This window comes from Taudactylus pleione, unplaced genomic scaffold, assembly GCF_031769625.1.
Source record: "Taudactylus pleione unplaced genomic scaffold, aTauple2 ptg000317l, whole genome shotgun sequence".
Lineage (NCBI taxonomy): Eukaryota > Metazoa > Chordata > Amphibia > Anura > Myobatrachidae > Taudactylus > Taudactylus pleione.
In genome coordinates this window covers 302,189-325,373 of record NW_028284718.1, presented here as the reverse complement: position 1 = coordinate 325,373, position 23,185 = coordinate 302,189, and the positions used below count along the sequence as shown (strand labels likewise).

The 23,185-nt window shown below is 46.5% G+C and overlaps 1 protein-coding gene across 1 annotated transcript in view; it reads right to left on the bottom strand.

Annotated features, from left to right (window-relative positions):
- The window catches only part of CALCOCO2 (calcium binding and coiled-coil domain 2), a 199,930-nt gene that overhangs the window by 9,483 nt on the left and 167,262 nt on the right, over positions 1-23,185 (bottom strand). Inside the window, exons 22-24 of the mRNA XM_088442773.1 lie at positions 22,085-22,183; positions 19,902-19,997; positions 16,305-16,407 (exon numbers count right to left, since the gene is read on the bottom strand). Coding sequence (XP_088298899.1) covers positions 16,305-16,407; positions 19,902-19,997; positions 22,085-22,183 — 298 coding nt within the window. The remainder of the gene's footprint in view (positions 1-16,304; positions 16,408-19,901; positions 19,998-22,084; positions 22,184-23,185) is intronic.

Genomic DNA, 23,185 nt, shown 5'->3' with positions numbered 1-23,185 from the left:
CGGCTGGCTAATCAACTGGCAGAAGTCCACTCTAATCCCGTCTCGGAGGATTCTGCATCTTGGAGCCTTATTGGACTCGGGACAGCAAAGGATCTTCGTGACGGAGGACAAGATCTCTGCTTTACAGTCAAGGGTGCGCAGTTGCCTGCACAGCCGCCGGGTGTCCTTACACTCGGCAATGAGGTTACTGGGCTCCATGGTGTCGGTGTTCGACATGGTGGAATACGCCCAGTTTCACTCCAGACCTCTGCAGCACCTGATCCTGTCCAAGTGGAACGGGCTGCCTCAGTCTCTGAAGTCCCAGACGATTGTGCTCACCCAGGAGGTTCGCCTGTCCCTTGCGTGGTGGTTACAGACGACCCACCTCAACAAGGGACGTCCGTTCTGGGTTCCAAATTGGGTCCTGTTGACAACGGACGCCAGTCTTCGGGGCTGGGGAGCAGTTTCGGGTCCACACTTGTTCCAGGGCAGGTGGACGCCGACAGAAGCGGAGCTTCCAATAAATATCTTGGAACTCCGTGCGGTCTTCAATGCTCTCCAGCAGGCACAGCGGTTTCTCCAGGGTTGCCCGGTGCAGGTCCAGTCGGACAACGCTACCACCGTGGCCTACATAAACAGGCAAGGAGGAACTCGCAGTCGGGCGGCTCTCGTAGAGGTCTCTCGGATCCTGGTTTGGGCGGAGCGCAATCTTCCGGCCATATCAGCGGTCTTCATCCCGGGAGTGCTAAATTGGGAGGCGGACTTTCTAAGTCGCCAGGACGTTCATCCGGGGGAATGGTCCCTGCACCCGGACGTTTTTCAACTACTGGTGGACAGGTGGGGTCTTCCAGAAATCGACCTCATGGCGTCCCGGCACAACAACAAGTTGCCGGTGTACGGGTCTCGCACAAGAGACGAAGGGGCGTCTCTGGTGGATGCTCTGTCCGTCCGGTGGACGTTCCGGTTCGCATACCTGTTCCCTCCGGTCTCCCTTCTTCCACGGGTAATCCGGAAATTCAAACAGGAAGGAGGGACGCTCCTGTTGATAGCTCCCGCGTGGCCCAGACGGCACTGGTTCTCAGACCTTCAGGGTCTGTCCGTGGACAGTCCTCTGCGGTTGCCGCAACGACCGGACCTTCTGTCTCAGGGTCCTTGCCTTCACCCGGACCTGACTCGGCTGTCTTTGACGGCGTGGCTGTTGAGACGGCCATGCTGAGGTCCCGGGGGTTTTCCAGCTCTGTGGTGCGTACCATGTTACGAGCTCGGAAACCGTCTTCCGCGAGGATATACCATCGCGTGTGGCATACGTTCTTCCAGTGGTGTCGACCGAGAGGTTATGCACCGCGGGAGTTTCGTCTGTCTCGGATTCTCGCCTTCCTGCAAGCGGGACTAGATCATGGGCTTCGCCTTGCTTCTTTGAAGGTACAGGTTTCGGCCCTATCTGTCTGGTTTCACCGTAGGATTGCTACAATCCCGGATGTGCGCACCTTTATGCAGGGTGTTCTCCGCATTCAGCCGCCCTTTGTTCCACCTGTGGCGCCTTGGGATTTGGCTGTGGTCCTGAGGGCTCTCCAAGGACCGCCGTTTGAACCACTGGGCTCAGTGGATCTTAAATGGCTAACAGCTAAGACTGTTTTCCTTCTGGCCATTGCTTCGGCCAGACGTGTTTCTGAGTTAGGGGCTCTTTCTTGTAGACCCCCTTTCTTGGTTTTTTATGGGAACAGGGCAGTGCTCCGCACTCGGCCCGAGTTTCTTCCCAAAGTTGTTTCCCAGTTTCATGTTAACGAGGAAATAGTTGTTCCGGCCTTTAACTCACCGGGTCTTTCTGTGGGTGAGGCCTCTTTGGATGTTGTGCGGGCCTTAAGGACTTATGTTGACCGCACTTCTTCGTTTAGGAAGTCGGACGCTTTGTTTGTCCTCAATGGCTTCCGTAAAAAGGGTTGGCCTGCTTCAAAGCAAACTTTGGCAGCCTGGATCCGTATGGCTATTTCTGAAGCTTATCTTCATGAAGGCCTACCGGTCCCTCCTTCTCTGAAGGCTCATTCCACTAGGTCTGTGGGTCCTTCGTGGGCAGCTCGACGTGGTGCCTCGGCAGTTCAGATCTGCAAGGCTGCTACGTGGTCTTCTGTCCATACCTTCGTGAGGTATTACAGGTTTGACACCTTCGCCTCTCAGGATGCTTCCTTCGGGCGGCGGATTCTCCTTTCTGCACAGGAGCGTCCCCACCCTTAAAGGATACTGCTTTGGGACATCCCCAAGGTATCCTGTGGATACCCTATGGACCCTGAAGTAGAAAATATGAGATATGGTAAGAACTTACCCTTGTTATCTCTATTTCTACGAAGTCCATAGGGTTCCACAGGACTCCCGCCCTGTCGCACCTGTGCTGCAGATGGGCTTTGCTCTGGTCACCGGTTTTCCGTCTCCCTCTGGTGAGAATGTGATTCTTGTATGTGTCCAGATCTTTGTTCTCTCTCTTCCTTCTCCTCCTCCGGCCTATGGCTTGGTAACTAACTGAGGTGCCTTGGCCCGGGGGCGGGGTATAGGAGGGGGACCTAGTGCATCCTGGGAGGCTGAAAGCTTAACTCTTTGGTGCCCTGCGACTGACGTCACACCTATACCCCAAGGTATCCTGTGGAACCCTATGGACTTCGTAGAAATAGAGATAACAAGGGTAAGTTCTTACCATATCTCATATTTTTACTAATATTTAAACATTTATTACTCCACACCTATCATCCAGGGGCATAGGAAGAGCCGTAGGGGGTACCCACATTTGTTTTTTGCATTCCCGATTTCCCTAGGGAATACAAGCCTTGTGCTGACCAACCTAGGTCTGGTTGGCACTATGGCAGGGGGACGCCACAATGTATGTCTCCTCGCTGTAGTTCCGCCAGCTTGGGCTGGTAATATCTAGTGCTCGTAGTTGAAAATTTGAGGGTAGCCGATGCTTTTTGTCCCCCCAATGTATCCACTACTAGCCTACACTGTAGTGCTAGTTTTACATTATTTATTTATTTATTATTTCATAATTTCATCCTCAGCTGCCTGAAAACAATAGTGCAGCTGTATCAGTGAACAGATTTAAATATACAAATTAAAAAAATTAAGCAATCTTGCAGCAAATGATTTAAGTCTGAAGCATGTCTTATTTAGCTCTATGGGCGGTATTCAATTGTTATAGCGCGCCCGATCTCCCGTCTAAAGTGACGGGAGATCGCAGGGCGCTATTCAATTGTTGCTGTTTTTCACGCTTATCGTGCCCAAAGTGGTCGGGTTTAGCCGCGTAAAACAGCTACCCCCAACTAAAGTTCTGGGCGCGATCGCGTAAAGTGATGTTTGGGCGCCCAAACATGTCACTTTTCGCCCATTGGGTGCGTACAGGGCGCAACAATTTAATAACGCCCTATGTGTCACATTGTTCATTGAAAAGTTTTGTTCACTGAATTGAAGTTCATGAAATTATTAAGTGTATGCACAGCCTGAAGCTGTACTACCCCTGGTGAAAGGTGGTAGCCCTGTTTGCTGCTCCATGCAGCCATTATTCTTGTGGTCCTCTGCTCTTCTTATAGCCCCAGTTGAGAAACGAGTCATAAATCCTAATGAAGAGATTGCAGCATTTGATTGGTTCACACTCTACCCTTCCACCTTTATTTTATATAATCAGTTAACAAGATGAATGTGCCAGTTCTGTATCTGTTGAGGGCATAGCAATACCTGTACACATCACAAACAGGATTCTACAAATATTCAAAAACTGACATATAGCAAATTCAAATAAACAAAAGGTTTTCTCTCACTTGCAAACACTATTGCACACCTTTCACAAACATATATACATTGGCAGGGGCATACCTACGACTAACTAATAGTGCCATAGTAGTTTCCTAGTTCACATTATACCACAAAGTGCAAGTTCATATTATGTCACATTGTAGTGCCTCCAGTCCACATTTTTCCACACACAGCTCCTAGTTCATATTATGCCACATTGTAGTACCTGCCCGTTCACATAGGCAGGCTCCAGCTTATTGTGCACCTCGCTGACACCTTTGCATGGCAAATGGCACTTACATGCCACTTCGTCCCACTTCCTGGTCATTAATTGGTCTGTAAGCTGAGGTCTCACTCAAAAACACACATAATGCGATTAGATCTCCCCATATGTCCCCTAAATGCTCCTCGGAACAGTTCTTCCCAGGTGTCCCTTAAATGCCCCTCAATACTCGCCATGTACCATCAGATCATCCCACATGCTCCTTAAATGCCATCAGATTCCTACATGCACTTTGACCTCTCACCATGCCCCTTAAATGCAACTAATCCACCCACATCATCAGACCACCCCATATGTTTAATATGCCCATCAGATCTCACACATTATTATTATTATTATTATTATTATTATTTATTTATATGGCGCCACAAGTGTTCCGCAGCACCTTACAAAGTACATAAACAAATTGTAGACAAGCAACTTACAGAACAATACACTACAGGAGCAGGACATGGATAATATATATTGCTACATTAGCAACCATAACACCCAGATAAGCAACAGAGCATAAGCAACCAAGTGTTAGGTGCCCTAGTGGTGAGTAAGAAGTAGATGAAACTAAAGTAGGGAGAAGCACAAGAGGGTAGAGGGCCCTGCTCGTAAGAGCTTACATTCTAAAAGGGAGGGGAAGACAAACAGGTTTGACACAGATGGGGTAGATGGGGAGGAAGGAGCATGTAGCAGGGAGTTAGAATGATAGCTTTCAGGCCTCCCCCTGTGCTTCTTATAATGCCCATCAAATCCCCCACATGCATTTAATCAATCAGTCAATTAATCAATGAATCACAATATTCTTATTAACAAATCCACAGTACATGAACTGTCAATGAAAAAACACATTTGGAAGTCAACTACATCATAAAAACAAGGACATCTTACCTAAAAAAAACCTCCAACAGTGCACTATATGTTATTTAACCTGTGTATAGCATAATATCTGGTATGATATATCTACCTATACTGTCTGTTTAAGGGCAACATAATAAATAAGCCATAGTTTGGGTGTGCCATATTAGTAAGTATTCCATGTGCTATCCTTAAAATACAGTTCTCATAAACCTCCTGGATACTTGGTTATTCGAACCTAATCACATGCCCCATGGTCCTAACCACTACCTCGAGAGAGTTATACTCGGCTGCTGTGCAGTTCCCAAACCACACAACAATGCCGTAAGTCAGTACACTTTCTATGATACAAACAGATGTGGATAGCCCATGACAGATCATATATGTATATGGCGTCATACCTCCTCTGTCCACAAGCACTTACAGTTAAGGTAGCCATATCAGTTTTTTTCATACTTGCCTACTTTTGAAAAAGCATTTCAGGGAGATTGTGAAAGTAACACCTATGAGTGCGGCGGTAAAGTGGGCATGTCGTAAAATTGATTTACATCCAAATGTAAATGAGCCCCAAAGCCGTTAGTAAGATCTATTATTTGATGAAAACACACTGATACTTCTCAGAAAATTCATGTAGCCATAGGGATCATTGTGTCTTACAACCAATGCAGGGACATTATAATGATCCCATTTGAATGTACATATCTCTGTGTTTTTCTTTTATATAACGGCTTCATAATCGGGGTAAGGTGCAAGCAGGGAGATTGCTAGACTCTTCAGGGAGTCAGGGAGATTGCTACTATTTCAGGGAGTCTCCCTGACAATCAGGGAGAGTTGGCAAGTATGTTTTTTTTTACGCTACATTTAACTTTATTCCACATCCAAAGAAAAAAAAACAGGTTTGTATCTGCATAGACATTATTTGTGTATATTTTTTATTAATGTGAAACAAAGGGTACATTCAATTGCTGGCAGCGCAGGGCTTTTCATGCAGCCACAAGGTGTTCCTTTTCAGTTTCTGGTCTTACAGCACCCCATCAGAACCCTTTTTTACACCCACCTAATGACTAATTAGGCAATTGGAAGTTTTCAATTAGCCTAATTTGTCCAATGTTTATATGTCATTATTGATTGTTAAAACCAATAATGGCCTCAAATTACCCCAAATTTATATTTTTGTTCATTTTTGCACCCCACATTTAATTCAAGCATTTATTTAAACGAAAAGTAATTGCTTATTTATATATATTTTTTTCTTTTTATATTTGGCCTAAAATTACCTCAAAATCTCCTTTCTACTATTTTTTTCATTTTTCATTTTTTTCATTTGTAAAAAATGAAAAAGTTTGCTTTTAATCATTTTTTTTTACTTAAAAAAAATATGCACAAATCATCCATTTAATGCATCTTTGAAAAAACAATATATTTTTCTTTGGGACAGTGATAGCCATTATTGCTGTTGTCCATTTTTTTTATTTTTAGGGTACAAGCTGTTTCCCCATTTATTTATTTTTATTTTTAAATTTCCTGCAGGATTTTGCATGAAAAATTTTTTTTTTTCCTATTGGATACCGCGTATATCAGGAGCTATTTTCCACAACAGAACACTGACTAACACCAGTTTGCATGCTGATTACCGTCTCATACACTGGCTTCCCTGCACCAGTGGCAGGGGCGGATTGGCCATTACTTTTTGCGGGAAGAATCCCGGTGGGCCGATTGGTTGTGGGGCCGCTTTTCAATTGTTACCCCGCCACCCGACTTGCATCACCCGGCCCCTGTACAATCTGTGTTTTACACAGGTAGCCCGGCTGCCTTGCCGCGGCTGACCCTCTCTTGCGAGGAGAGGCCAGCCTATTAAAGCCCCACCCACCCAGCTTGCCGTCGGCATCATCAAGGGACGAGGGGTGAGGAAGTGGTGCAGGTCTGCAGGTGACTGACAGCGATGGTTGGTGCGGCCCCAGGGGGTAAGTTGCGGGGCTGATCAGGGCAGTCTGTCAGCCCGATCCTCTCCACTCTTCTCTCCCCAGGCTGTGAAGAAGTTTAAGTTTAATGTCATAGCCAGAAGGCTCTTAAGTTAACTTCACAGCCTGGGGAGGGACCAGAGTGGAGAGGAGACAATCGGCTGGCTGCAGCAGTCTGTCAGTGCCTGGTGGTAGCAGTCATAGGCTAGCCATCAGAGGTCAGGGCTGGGTGTTTATTCAAAATGATTTCAAATCAAATTTCAAATTCATGATGAGATGAGGGCAATGGGTCTGGAAGATGGAGCCTGGAGAGAGGGATGTCTGGGGTGGGGGCCCTGGGGAGAAATGGTTAATAATGACCTGAGGGGGGTGGGTATTCTGTACTTAGAGAATAGATATGATCTGTCTATGGTGGGAGGGGGGTTCTGCCAAACTAGGGAGAGATGATCTGTCTGTGGAGCTGTGTTATTTTGTGCTAAGGGCCTGCTAGGGACTATGCTGTGAGGGGTTGTGCTCTGAGGGGGCTGTCATATGAGGGGGACTGTGCTGTGAGAGGGTCTGTGCTATGCAGGCGATGTTGCTGTGAGGTGCTGTGCTGAGGAGGAATGGTGTGAAGGGCTGTGATGAGGGGGCTGAGCTGTGGAGGACTGTGCTATGAGGGGGACTGTGATGAGGGGGCTGTGCTGAAGGGGACTCTGAAGAGTGCTGTGAGGGGAGAGGGTTTTGCTGTGCTGTGGGAAGATGTGTTGTGGGGAGCGGGTTGACACTGGGGGCACAAAGGAGATGGTGCTGTGGCAAAAAGGATATAGCAATGGGGGCAAAGAGTAGCTGGATAGTGGGATGTATTGGAGAGTGACAGGGGGATGGTGCTGGCAAGATACAGGGAGATGGTACTGGTGGGAACCTCTGTTGCATGTTGATGACATTGGCTTTATTCCTACGCTAACAGGCGGCTTCCGGACCATGTGATCTCCTGCATGAATAGTGAAAACCAATATCTGCCAAGATACTGCCTGTCCAGGGAGGATCCTTGTTGCAGAGAAATCATATCGGTAAGAAAACACTTGCTTTGTTTATTCACTGGAAAGAGGAGCTGGGGGCATAACCATCAGTTCCCGGAGCAGTGGGCATGCCCCCAGCATGATGAAAACAAGGGGAGTAGGTTGTGGGCGTAGCATTTCACACGCGGCCACACCCCTAGCTTCAAGGCCACACGCATTTTTTCAGGTGTGCACCGAAGGCATGCACATTGGGCCACTTTCAAGATTTTTTCCAGGGCCACTTTAAATTCCCAATCCGCCCCTGACCAGCGGTCACATGACGCGGAAAAACAAAAGTTCAGTTGACGGAGCATCGGCGCCTGAAGATAAAAGCCACCAAGACGAGCCGGAGAGGAGACGGAGTACTTTGCATTAGAAAGGTGAAAAAGTAAGTCTTTGTATAGGAGGGGATGTCCTGTGATTGGTTCCCTGGACCTTAAGCCATTAACATCCCCCCCTCTAGACCACGATTGTCTATCTGCAATACCTAGACCCCGGGGGAAACCTGTTTCCAGGTGTACCACTGGTGGCTGGCCCCGCAGAGAACTTAGCCCGGTACGGACCCCCGACTACCAGTCAGCAGCCAGATTTCCACCACAGACCCCGGTAAGGAGACAGAAGAAGGTACACATATCTGCAACTAGTATGTGCACGGACTTTCAATTAATACACACAGGCTAGCAGGACGCTGCAGTCTGCAACTATTGGGCAATTCAATGCTAATCGTTCACAACTATATCATTGGACTGAGCCCACCTTGGAACATTATATTATATTGTAGATTTGGACTCTATGCACCTTGGAAAAATATATTATAGTGTTACCCCCACTGATTTGTATGTTGCTACTTATAGAGATATTCAGCATTTATTTTTATAACATTGAATTAAAGAGTGTTTCTTATTAACGTATATACTCGAGTATAAGTCGACCCGAATATAAGCCGAGGTACCTACTTTTACCCCAAAAAACTGGGAAAATTTATTGACTCGAGTATAAGCCTAGTGCGGGAAATGGCAGCAGCTGGTAGTGCCCCCAGTAGTAATTCTCCCTGGTAGTTCCCCCTGTAGTAATCCCCCCCTTGTAGTTCCCCCTGTAGTAATCCCCCCCTGGTAGTGCCCCCTGTAGTAATCCCCCCCTTGTAGTTCCCCCTGTAGTAATCCCCCCCTGGTAGTGCCCCCTGTAGTAATCGCCCCCTGGTAGTGCCCCCTGTAGTAATCCCCCCTTGTAGTTCCCCCTGTAGTAATCCCCCCTTGTAGTGCCCCCTGTAGTAATCCCCCCCTTGTAGTTCCCCCTGTAGTAATCCCCCCTGGTAGTGCCCCCTGTAGTAATCCCCCCCTTGTAGTTCCCCCTGTAGTAATCCCCCCCTGGTAGTGCCCCCTGTAGTAATTGCCCCCTGGTAGTGCCCCCTGTAGTAATCCCCCCCTTGTAGTTCCCCCTGTAGTAATTGCCCCCTGGTAGTGCCCCCTGTAGTAATTGCCCCCTGTAGTAATCGCTCCCCCAGTAGAGAGAAAAGTGGTAAGAATTAAAAAAAAAAAAAATCACTTACCTGAAACTCCCGCTCCTGGTCCCGCCGCTGTCCGCTCCTCCGGCCGCTTTGTATGGGAGAGACGTCGTCATGACGACGTCTCTCCCATTACCCACTGCGGAGCCGGAAGATGGCTCCCGCAGTGGGAGCAGCAGCGGCCGCTGAGAGTCTGACAGACTCTCAGCAGCTGCTGATTACACCAAACACGCAGCTGCCGGCTCCGGCGGCTGTGTGTTTGGCAGTGTGTAGTGCTGACCGAACTCCGTCCGGTCAGCGCTACACTTGACTCGAGTATAAGCCGAGGGGGTACTTTTTCAGCACAAAAAATGTGCTGGAAAACTCGGCTTATACTCGAGTATATACGGTATATATTTTTTCCTGATCCTGCCTTCTCAATTGTAGACTATGACAGAGTGATTATTAGAGCTAGAGGCATACTTTATCAATACTATTTATTATGGTCATCACACTATGTTTACACTCACAGACAATCACTCACCACTAGAGGTTGGGCACAACACCTCCTCTGTTGTCTTTTCTGCTTTATAATAGGAATAGGGTCTCCTATTGGTGAAGCAGCTTGCCACAATTACAGCTACTACAGCCCAGTGCGCAGATATAACCATCTCGCATTCCATCAGGAGCGCGCATACCTGCGGTAATAGAAAATTGGTCACGATATCCGAGTACATTTTTGTGGGGAAAACCTTGTGGCCAATTGAATATGTCCCACGTGTTTCTTTTGTTAATGGACACTACTGTCACTTTCGCATTCATAAATAATAAATATCATGCATGTGGACCTCTAATCACATGCATCAGAGTTGCATAAATACACAGCTAGATATGAACAACAGGCAGGGGCGTATTTACAATGGGTGCAGGGTGTTCTGTGCACATGGACCCCTAGGTCCAAAGGGGCCAACATCGCACACCCTGCACACATTTATTCAATACTTACCTCTGTGGCGGCCATTTTCCCAGTGTTTTGTGCATGTGCAGTAGGGAAATCACTGGGAAAATGGCTGTCGTACCATTTCCCTGGTGACCTGTGCATGCGCAGTAGACTCTGGCACAGAGCTAGAGTCTACTAGTGCTCAGAGTCTACTGCTGCCCTCAGTGTGCTGCTGGCCGCTGGGTAGAGAGGAAGAGGCTCTGGACGGAGCCCACAGACAAGCCCCCTCCTCTCTTAATATGCCTGACAACAGGAATCTGTTTCAGAGACAAATCTCCAGCTTGCACCACTGAGAAAGGACAACATTCTGACTGTTATGCAGCAGTGATTTTTTATTTTGTCTATTCTCTGCACCATTGAGTTCTGTTGGCACAATGGACATTAGTTATTCTGGTTCCACATGAACTTATCTGAGTAGGGCATAATTATTATAAGTGCATAATTTGTAAAAGTGCATTTCTTACCAAATTCAGCATTATTAGATGACATCTTCAGCTTATATTGACTGAGAACTGACACCGATTTCTTCTTAATTGGCAAGTAACCTCATCATTGCTGCAGATCATCTAATTTTTAATCATTTGCAAAGTGAATAGATTACTAGACCTAGTTCTTCTTAGCTTTGTGGCATTCACTGTTTATGTTAGGACATTTATTGCTAGCCATATTAGTAGGAGGGTATTAGGGGATGATTGGATTCATTGCATACACATGCAAGCACTGACTATTTAAGTTCATAGGAAGGCTGAAGGCCCTTGGGCTGAGTGGGGCATAATTATTATAAGTGCATAATTTGTAAAAGTGCATTTCTTACCAAATTCGGCATTATGCCGGCATTATTAGATGACATCTCCAGCTGATATTGACTAAGAACTGACACCGATTTCTTCATAATTGGTAGGTAACCTCATCATTGCTGCAGATCATCTAATTTTTAATTATTTGCAAAGTGAATAGATTACTAGACCTAGTTCTTCTTAGCTTTGTGGCATTCACTGTTTGTTTATGTTAGGACATTTATTGCTAGCCATATTAGTGGAAGGGTATTGGGGGATGATTGGATTCATTGCATACACATGCAAGAACTGACTATTTAACTTCATAGGAAGGCTGACGGCCCTTGGGCTGAGTAGGGCATAATTATTATAAGTGCATAGTTTGTGAAAGTGCATTTCTTACCAAATTCAGTATTATACCGGCATTAAACCGAAGTTAAACTGAAGGAGACCACTCTAACCTTAAGTTATTCTTTAACAAGAACATATGGACAAAGTATAATCAAGAAATGTAAGTTCACAATATCTACACTACAAGCAACTGCTGTCTGCATCACCTGGACAATCTTCATTGGCCTCTGTTTGCTCACTATAAGAACTTACACTTGCTATTATTTGTACTGACTCGCTCGTTTCACAAACAACTCATAGCTTACTGTATTCAGTGCCAATTTCAGTTTATGTCTTAGAAATAATGTCTTCTCACCTCTTTTCTTTTCCTAGCCTGTCATCTGTCTTCTAATTCAGTTTACTTTAATATTCCATTTCTCCTCTTTTCCTCTGCTCAATAATAGTTTGGAAATTTTGCAGGCACATTTTCCTCCATTGTACTATTACTTGCTTCTCTGCACTCATACTTTATTCCTACATCTAGTTTTCCTCCCCCTACTCAACTCTTCCACACCATTATCATGTGTATCTCCCCCACTCATTGTCTACCTAATCCTCTGCTCTACCCCCTTTTTCCACCTATATCATTTCCACCTTGTCTCCTCGACCTCCTCCTTCCTTTATCTCCCCTCCTCTGTCTGCCGTCCTCCCTCTCCTCTCCCACTACTACACTTTCATTCTCTTCTACGCCTCCTATGTCCTACTACCCCACTGATAATCCCTCCTCCAAACCTCCTCCATGTCGCCCCACCCCACCCTCATCATATTAAACTCCCTCCCTGCCAACTACCTACAGGTTCCCTTCCCAGCACTGGTCCCCGCATAATCTCTCCACTACATTCATCTTGGTCACCCATATTAAACTCACCTTCTCACTACAGCAACCCAAATAATCTAATTCACATCTCTCCCACAAACACTGTCCCTCTATCCTGTGCCCCTGGAATGCCAGATCAGTATGTAACAACCTCTTACCCACCCATGACCTTTGCATCTCTAAAAACTTGCATCTCCTAGCCATTACTGAAACCTGGATTTCACCCTCTGACACCACTTCCCCTGCTGCTCTCTCGTCTGGGGGCCTCATCTTCTCATACTCCTCAGCCTGGGGGTCGCCATGGTGGTGGGGTAGGGGTTCTTCTATCCCCCGGTTACTCCTACCCTCTGAACCATCTCTTACTTTCTCTACATTTGAGGGTCATACTATACGTCTCTTCCAACCAGTTCACCTTAGAGTAGCTGTCATTTACCATCCCCCTGGCCCTCCTTCCAAATTCATTGACAACTTAGCTTCCTGGCTTCCTCACTTTCTCTCCTCTGACCTTTCCTCTATTATCCTAGGTGACTTCAATATTCCTATTGATATCCCCACAGAAGCCTCTGCCTCCAAACTCCTTACCCTCACGTCTTCATTTGGTCTCTCCCAATGGACCTCCTCACCCTCCCATGTGAGTGAGCATTCGCTTGACCTGGTCTTCACTCACCGTTGTGATATTTCTGATTACTCCAATTCCCCCTCTCAGACCATCACCTTCTCTCTTTTAACCTATCCCTATCTCCTTCCCTTCCTCTACCTCCTAAGGCCACCATCACTAAGCATAACATTGATTCTATTGACACCATTTCTTTTTCTTCCCAGCTTGACTCACTTCTCTCCCCTATCCTGTCTCTCTCCTGCCCTGAATAAGCCATTTCTCTATACAATACCTCCCTTACTTCTGGACTCTGTTGCTCCAGCGATCACTATTCACCCTTGCAGATTTTCACCTCAACCCTGGCATTCCAAATGCACCAGATACCTGCAAAAGTGTTCGCGAACTGCAGAGCGACAGTGGAGAAGATCACGCTCTAAGGCTGATTTTCTCCATTTCAAATTTATGCTCTCATCATACAGTGCTGCCCTTTCCCTCTCTAAACAGTCATATTTCAAGAGCCTCATCTCCTCTCAGTCCTCAAATCCCCAATGTCTCTTCACCACCTTCAACTCCCTCCTCCGCCCACCCCCTCTGCGCCTCCCCTCCTCGCTCTCTGCCCTACTTTACATCTAAAATTGACTCCATACTTCAGGACATCATATCCCACCAGTCCCCCTGCTATCCACCTCCTCTCTTTCCAGATAACCACCTCTCCTTCCATTTTACCGACTAACTTTCTTCTCCCCTGTATCTGCAGAGGAAGTCATGTCCCTCATCCAGTCCTCCCCCCCCTTCCACCTCCCCCCTTGACCCTATCCCTTCACGTCTCCTCCGATACCTCTCTCCTTCTGCCTGCTCCCATCTTGCCCATCTCCTTAATCTCTCCCTATCATCAAGCACTATCCCGTCTGCATTCAAACATACCCTTGTCTCCCCCATACTAAAAAAAACAACTCTTGATTCTAACACTCTCTCCAACTACCGTCCCATCTCTCTCCTCCCTTTTGCCTCCAAGCTCCTTGAGCGTGTTGTTTACAAGCGCCTTACCACCTTTCTTTCATCTCATTCCCTCCTTGACCCTTTTCAGTCTGGCTTCCTCTCTCTCCACTCCACTCAAACTGCCCTCACAAAAGTCAGCAATGACCTCCTTGCTGCTTAATCCAAGGGCCACTACTCTCTGCTCATTCTCCTTGACCTTTCTGCTGCTTTCGACACTGTGGACCACCCTCTCCTTCTGCAAATCCTTCACTCCCTTGGTCTGCGTGACACTGCCCTCTTCTGGCTATTCTCCTACCTCTCTGACCGATCCTTCTCTGTCTCCTCTCATGACTCCTCTTCTCCCCCACAGCCTCTTGCAGTGTGTGTTGCCCAAGGTTCTGTTCATGGACCTCTCCTTTTCTCACTCTATACATCCTCACTAGGTGAACTCATCAGCTCTTTTGACCTCCAATATCATCTCTATGCTGATGATACTCAGATCTACCTTTCCTCCCCTGACCTCTCACCCTTCTCCTCACTCGTGTCTCCAACTGTCTCTCTGCCATCTCTTCCTGGATGTCCCAGCGATTTCTTAAACTTAATATGTCTAAGACTGAGCTAATCATCTTCCCTCCCCCCTACATAACCACACTTCCCACCATTTCTTTATCAATTGATGGCACAACTATCTCCTCTAGCCCCAAAGTGCGCTATCTTGGAGTTATCCTGGACTCCTCCCTCTCCTTCAAACCACATATCCAGAATCTCTCACAGTCCTGTCATTTTCATCTTAAAAATATTTCCAAGATTAGACCCTTTCTCACCCAGGATGCCACTAAAACCCTCATACACTCATTGGTCATCTCCAGATTGGACTACTGTAACCTTCTCCTAGCTGGCCTTCCCAAATCCCTTCTCTACCATCTCCAGTCTGTCCTCAATGCTGCTGCTCGGCTCATCTTCCTCTCAAAATGCTCTGCATCTGCCTCCCCTCTCCTACAAGCTCTCTACTGGCTCCCCTTCCCTTTTAGAACCCAATTTAAGGTTCTCACACTCACTTAAAAAGCCCTCAGCCATTCCTCTCCCATTTACATCTCTGATCTCATCTCCCTTCATTCTCCTGTCCGCCCTCTTCATTCAACAAATGCACGCCACCTCTCATGCCAATTGATTACTTCCTCCCACTCCCGCCTCCAAGATTTTGCCCGCGCTGCTCCCCACCTTTGGAACTCTCTCCCGCTTCCCATCAGACTCTCCACCTCTCTTCAATCCTTCAAACGGGCTCTCAAGACCCACTATTTCATCAAAGCCTTCCAGCTCTCATCTTAACTTGCTGCTACATTCTCCTTCCTCCCTGCCTATCCCATCTGTTTCACCCCTGTTTGTCTGTCCTTCCCCCTTAGAATGTAAGCTCCTATGAGCAGGGCCCTCTACCCTCTTGTGCTTCTCCTTACTCTAACTTCATCTACTTCTTACTCTCTACCAGGGCACCTAACACTTGGTTGCTTTGCATTGTTGCTTATCTGGGTGTTATGGTCGTGAATGTAGCAATGTATACTATCCATGTCCTGCAATGTATTATATTGCACTGTACTGTAAGTCACTGTAAATCAATCTATTTGTTTATGTACTTTGCAAGGCGCTGCGGAACACTTGTGGCGCCATATAAATAAACAATAATAATGATACTCTGCGCCCACTGATTGACCTGCCATACTCCTGATACTGCAGGAGCCCTCCACGCATTCACCGGTCAAATCCTGTCCATGTGGACCAGTGGAGATGGAAGGCACACTTTCCACAATCTCGTCTTCATCCTCTGCCATGGACTGGAGCATCAGATTGAATGGCAGTGGAGAACAAAACTGCTTATTGGCCAGATCGCATCCCGTAGAAAATCTTTTTTTTCTATTAGTCCCCTACTCAGTTCTCTTTTGGGTCTATGTACTAAGCCTTGTAGAGAAATAAAAAGGATGGAGAAAAAGTACCAACCAATCAGCTCCTAACTGTAATTTTTCAAACACAGCTTGTAAAGTGACGATTGGTTGGTGCTTTATCTCCATCCAATTGATCTCTCTCCAAGGCTTAGTACATAGACCCCATTGTCAGGTAAAATATGTGCTATTCCTGGGTGCAAGAAATGTAGTCCCCTCAGCCTCCTGGCCCCATAGCAATGGCACCCCTGTACCCACTATAGCTAAATCCCTTCTTACTGGCATAACTCGGGTCACATACCAGCGCATGTTACATACACATTGCCACATATCACACACAGTGGTCCATCTGAGATTCTGTTAGGGTGTGCTGGGACTTGAGGCAATACAACAGCTGGACAGTCACAGGTTTCCTTCTCCTGTTGAAGTCTGTTTAAGTACATACCTTCATACGGGTTCCCAAATGAGCCTGAGGTCTGAGAGTTTGGATTGGACATCTCTATCTGTAGCAGCTGACAGTGTAGCTCATCCATTTCAATCAGATGTTTCTATTAATGAATAAACCATTGGTTACATTGGAAATCAGGAACCATGTAAATATTACAGAAATGATTTGGGACTGGGGACGGGAAACAGTCAGGAAGCCGGCAGACGCAATGGCGACCGCCGGCTTCCCGACTGCTAAATCCCGGGAAGGGTTAAATGACATGCTTTGAATTTTCGACGCCTGTCATTTTACCTACACTAGGAGACCGGCGCTCGGCATCCTGATCAAAGGGATGCCGGGCGCGGACAGCCGCAGGGGGGGGGAGGAGGGTTAGGTTTAAAGCTCCCGGGGGGGACTTAGGGTTAGGCACCCCCCAGGAGGTTAGGGGAAGGGGGAATTAGGGTTAGGCACCCCCGGGGGGAGGTTAGGGATAGGCACCACCCCAGGGGACTTAGGTTTAGGCAGCGGGGAAGGGGGGGTTAGGTTTAGGCACTTAGAGGCGGGATTAGGGTTAGGCACTTGGGGGGGAGGTTAGGGTTAGGCACCCCTAAGGGAGGGTTAGGGGGTAGAATAGGTTAGTTTATACTTGCCTTCCGACGTTTGGGATTTCCACCTTAGTCGGGCTGCCGCTGCCGGGATTTGAACCGCCGGCCGCGATACCGAATCCCTGGGGACTATGGGCCTGATTCAGAGTTGGGAATAGAGTAAGGTAGAGAAAGTTACTGTGCCTCTTGGTAAAGCCATGCTGCACTGCAGGTGGGACAGAAGTAAAATGTGCAGAGAGATTTAGATTTGGGAGGGAGGTGTCCAACCTGACATCTAAATTGTAGTGTAAAAATAAAGCTGTGCAGCATTTGTGGGCTACATGCAGAAGCAGCCAGTATTTACCCCATATGCAATTTTTTTTATGTATTTGCACCCCTTGCATTGCAACATGGTTTGATGGTTTGTCCAGGTTCACAGTTACTAGCTATTTCCAACTCTGGCCCTGATTCAGAGCCGGATACTCTGAAAGAGCGCTCGCTCTGAATCAGGGCGTTTTTTTTTTTTTTTTTTGGAGCGGCGTCCCAGCCGCTCGCATAGCTGTGGCTTACCATCGCGACCATAGGGCTTGCGATGAGACCCTTGTGGTAGGGTCTCATGGCCGCAAGCCCCAGAGAGCTTCTGGCTCTAATAGAGCCGGAAGCTCTCCCACTGACATCACTGTCACTGTCAGTGATCAGTGTTTGTGGCTTCCCACAAACGGCAGGCGTTCGCATGGGAACGCCTCAGTTTGTGAAGCCACCCCCACGCTACGCCGCCCCCAATCGACAGCCGCCCCCTTTTGGTGCGAGACCCGGAGCGACGGAGTGCCCGCTCCAGCGTGCGCATGCCTAACATCGACCCGCTCGCAGGCACATAGCGCTCGCAAGCGGGTCTGAAGCAGGCCCTCTATTCCCAACTTTGAATCAGGCCCTCTGTCACAATATTATATTAGACTGCTGATTAGATTTGTTGTTGTATGTTTCATTCTAGAATTGCATAGTTATGGTAGTCACAAGTTATAATCCGATTGTACAATTTGCAAAATGTGTGTTTAATCATACAGTGTGGGAATGAATCCCAACTCAGGCCCGTATTCAATTAGTTTCGTGTACGCGATAAAGTTTTGTATGCCGGAGTTTTCGCCTACATCGCTTATTTTAGCTGCGGAAACTTATCGTGTGCGTACCCGCGATTCACCGTATTCAATTCCAAAAGACACGAAAACGGAGACACGTGAAGTCAGAGCAGGCGAAAAGTGGTGTCTGAATCGGGGAAATCAGCCTGAACCCCCCAAAAAGATGCGGAAACATTGGGGATCAATGTAGTAGTGCCGCTATTAGCCCTAATGAAACAGTTTGGGGTACTTAAGTTTGCACAATTGCCTCTAATTAGCGTCTTTGCACAAGTGTTGAAGAATGGCATTAAGCAGTATTTTTAGGAGAAAATAAGTAGTCCTGTCAAATTTGGGGTACTTGAAAATGGGTGCTAGCATATTTAAAAGTTGCCAAAGTGAAGTTATAAGAAACGAAAAAAATGCACCTCCAGCAAACACCTGCAATCAAAAAAACACCGCACCCATATTTGCAGACCCCCCAAAAGTCTATTTCGCTTCTTTTTATGTTTGTACCCCCACTTTGCACTTTTTCGCCACCATTTTCAAAGTGCTTTTTTGGGGTGTTCCTCACCTTTTTTTTAGTTTTTTTTTTTTACGCAGTTATCCTTTGGGGGGCTGTTCCAAGAGTGCTGAGTGGTTTCCCCACCTTTGTACCCCAAAATAGCTATTTTGCTATTATTTTCTCCACATATTCAGAGGCTAATCTATTTCGCCTATTACATTGCATTGCGTTTTAGCGTACACGAAAAGTGTTTGCAATTGAATACGGAGATAAGTTTTCGACTGGCGAAAAGTCGCAATTCGGCGATACTTTTTTGCGAATCTCGGCTTTTCGCTCCGAATTGAATACGGCTCTCAATCTGAAATACAAGATCAGATCACATAGAATGCTAATTGGCTCATTTTGAAACTGTTCCTCTTAGAATGATGATGAGAAAACTGTAGGTATGAATGCTAATTAAATAAGCGGAACATAAGCATATTCAGCAACGTGTGTAGTTACCATTACTCTCATGTCCAAACTAGCTGGGTTACCAGACTGTTATAATATTCTAAAGATCCTGACCGGTTCAGAAATCATATTGACAAATAAGGTTGATATTGATGAGTATCCCAAATGGTTGACACAGTCAAGAATTGAATAGGTTGATTTTACATATGACCGCTATTGGGTTGTAGTAGGCACAGTAATTGTCCCTCATTTGATCAGAGGGCCCGATTCAGACCCGTTTGCAAGGCTGCGTTTGCACGTAGCCTGCCGATGTCTGCAATCTGCGCATGCGTATAAGATGCAGTGCACGTGCGCGAACCAGTCCATGCAATCGTGAAGCGATCGCCCCTTGTACATAGATGTCTCGCTAGAATGAGTGACAGGACGAGCCGTTTGTGGGTGGTGACAGGGTGATTGATGGAAATGGGGGTGTGGTGGTGCGAAAGCAGGCGTGTCTGTGCGTCTGAACGCCGTTTTAGGGGTATGCATAATGAAGATGCAGCGTCAGCATATGCGTCACATGGCTGAATTACACACTGCAGCACTCGCAGTGCTAGCGGTAGTGTATTCAGCCACAAGTGCTGCGTATGGGTCCGATAGTACTTGATGTTACCGATTGTTTAATACACTTCCTGGAGATGACGTGTATTACTAAGGGAAAGTGGGCATCTTATGACAGGCTGGTGGGCGTCTAAATATACACAGCGATCGCACGCCAAGACATAGTGGGTGTGCTAATGTCTTGCCATTCAATCGCGGGATTTGCATACTTTGGCAGCTGCGTGCGAATGCATCTAGCGAGCGGATCTGAATCGGGCCAAGAGTGTCAACATTAGTGCAGAACAGTCCAGTTCTAGCCAATGTGTTATAGAAATTTAATACACATAACTAAGCATATAATAAAATTCATGCAGAGTTCTATTACCCGTTCACTCTCTCTCACTGCCTGGATCTCTGATTCCATCACATCTATTGTGCTTCTTAAAATCTCATTAACCTCTCTCTGTCTTCTATTTTCATCCTGTAAAATAAAATGAAAAAAAAAAAAGAGGGTAACAAAGTCCAAACTAGAAAAGTAAATATGACGACAGAGTTCAGGTATCCTTTCTAAAATGGGGCAGAATCACCAGCAGACATAGATAAAAGAACCTTGCATGTTGCAGTAAGGCTTTTAGTCTGCTGTCACTAATGCTGAGTACACACTTGTCGATATATAGTTGGTTTGATCAGCAAACACTGTATTGCGAGTGCATGTGCAGGGGTGTACACACAATATGTCTGTGAATGATGGGTATTTTCATGGAATATCCCATAAATAATACTTGATAAATTGTCCCCTAAGTGTTCTAAGGGCTTGTGGATGTGTAGTCAGAATTGTATGGCATGCACAGTTCTGTGTAAGCAGTGACCAAGCTGGTGTCTGACAGATCTCTTGCACCAGTTATCGGGTTGGCGCAAATGCACGCTGATAGTGAAAATAGCCATTTTCACAAGCAAACAGGGGCGGTTGCAGCTGCATAGGTGAATACAACTCTGAATACAAGCAAAGATCTACATTTATTTCAACTTGTGTGCAACTATGTATCAGGCCCACTATTACTAACCATATACAGTACAAAAAGACTCTACATTCACACAATTTTCTGGCACAGTACTGAGGAGCAAAGTAAAGTGTATCAATCATCTACATGCAATGGGTGGTCATGTTGTGGATTGTGCCAACAAGCCATGAGCATGCAGCCTATAAATGTAGTAGTTGTTAGAATACAGCAGCTCGTAATGAGATTCGGCCATTTACTTAAGCATCCCGGATACCTGTTACCCAGCGACTGAGATGCTAGTTTTAACACTATAGTGGTCACACAACCACATTTCTAATTATTTCAACTAAACATGACTGTGTAGGAATGCTATACTTGGGTCTTGTGAGTTTAAAAGGCAAGGTCGGTTTTAGCCTCCTTGCTGGTGATAGTTTCTGCTAACTGTGCACCTGAATTCGATTTCTGTATATTGTTCATTTGCTAGGACCTTAGCGATCATTGTTAACTACAATTTTGTGATCCCTGACCTGAACTTTGGAAACTTTTATGGATTTTTTGTTTGTCTCCAATGCCGTCCATACATCAGCAATTCATTTGGACAATTCCCGTTCTGCCCATGACTGGTTTGGGTGATCAGCAAAATCCAACATGTTGGACAATCTTGTTTTGCCGATTCCGACCTATAAACGATCGGAATAGGCTAGTCAGGGATTTTTTAAATTTTGTACTTTGCCGATCCTCCAAGAAATCACCCATCATCGGTGGATCAGACCGGCATTGGGGATTGATGGCCCGCTTAACCCATGGCAGTGAATTGTTGGCCTGCTTAACCCATGGCAGTGAATTGTTGGCCTGCTTAACCCATGGCAGTGAATTGTTTGACCTTGATTTACTCTGAAGTTTCTGTCGTAATGGTTTATGTTGTATTCGGTTTGCTTATATGATTTATTTGTAACTACCTTAGTTTTCACTGTTAACTATGATTTTGTGATCCCTTCCCTGACCCTTGGAAAAGTTTATGGATTTATCTGTCTGTCTACAGTATACTCCATCACAGTGAATTGTTTGATCTTGATTTAATCTGAAGTTTCTGTCCCCTCTCCCTAACCCTCCCTCGTGCCTAAACCTAACCTCCCTCCTAGTGCCTAAACCTAACCTCCCCCTCCCTGCATATTAAACCTCCCCCTTTAGTGCCTAACCCTAACCTCCCCCTAGTGCCTAACCCTAACCCCGCTACTTACCTTTGGGATTTCGGCGGTCGGGATGCCGGCACCGTGATACTGACAGGTGTCAGGATTCTGGCACCAGCATTCTGAGCGCCGAAATCCCTGCGGTCTGGATATTGACCACATCCCGTTATGTGCATATACTCACTGCCTATGATTCCTGTATATGCATTGCTGTAGACTACTGGTAAGCATAATTAGCTTTAAGGGAAAGGCAGTGTTATTAGGTGAAAAATCTGGGGTCTGGTTTATCACAAGCATATGGCATTTTTCATAACAGTAGGAATTTGTGATATTACTGAGGGATGAGACAGTATGTGCAGTGTTAAGATTAAGTTCACCTGCTGCTGAGCCAACGTTTGTTCCAGATTGGACATCTTCTCTTCAATGGATTTGAGCTGTTCTTGCAATTCCCTCTCTACGTCCACAGCTGTTTTAATCTGAGCGAATTGTACAGCAAAATTACATGAAAACAATAAATAAATATGGCATCATGAGAAACTATACATAAAAAGAGTCCAAAAATAATGTCACCTCTGCATCACAATTTGTCACAGCGTGCCGGACACTGGCTGTCACTTACCCGGTCTGGCTGCGCTGGAGTGCGGGCAGCGGGTAGTGTGTCCCCGGCACCCTCTGTCCTCTGCTGTCTCTCCCCCGGCGACTCGCCGCTCTCTCTCCCCTGGTGGCTCGCCACTGTCTCTCCCTTGGTGGCTGTGTGCAGGCAGACATGGCTCCCATAGGGATGCACGCACTGCTCTGCTTTAGATTTAAAGGGACAGGCACAGGAAGTAGGTGGTGCTGATTGAGGCTGGTTGGACCCTTACCTATTTGAGGAAGTTCCTGGGATTGATCCGGTGCCAGAGTATAGGTTCCATTACCTTACTCCAGTGTTCCAGTGTATATCCTCTAAACATTCCAGACCTTTGGCTTGCCTGTGATTCAGACTTTGCCTGATCCTTGGTACTGCGTTTATATCTGGTTCTGACCTCGGCTATTCCCTGTGACCTGCTTTTCGTCTGCTCCCTGGTACCGTATTGTCTGTTTGGTCCTGACCCGGCTTGTCGACTACACTGAATATTCCCTACGCTCCATCCAGAGTTTCCCAGCACCTGTATAGGGGAACCTATCCTGGGGGCTGCGACCTGTGTGTCGAATGCAGCCAAGTCCATACCTTCTTGCGAGGGTCCCTGGTGAAAACCGCTGGCACATTAGACTCCGCGCCTCAGGAATAGGTCACAACAATTCCCTAAATACGGGCCGCATCCATAATCTACCCGAGAGTTGTGACACAATTGATTGGATCTACATGGCAACCCTGACACTACCTCCCTTTTCCTTAAAGTGAAATTGTGCTATTTAACATTATCTCATGGGTGTCACAGTCATGCTTAATCGGGTTGTCTACTATTGGAAAAACTCCCTTAATATAACCTGCCACA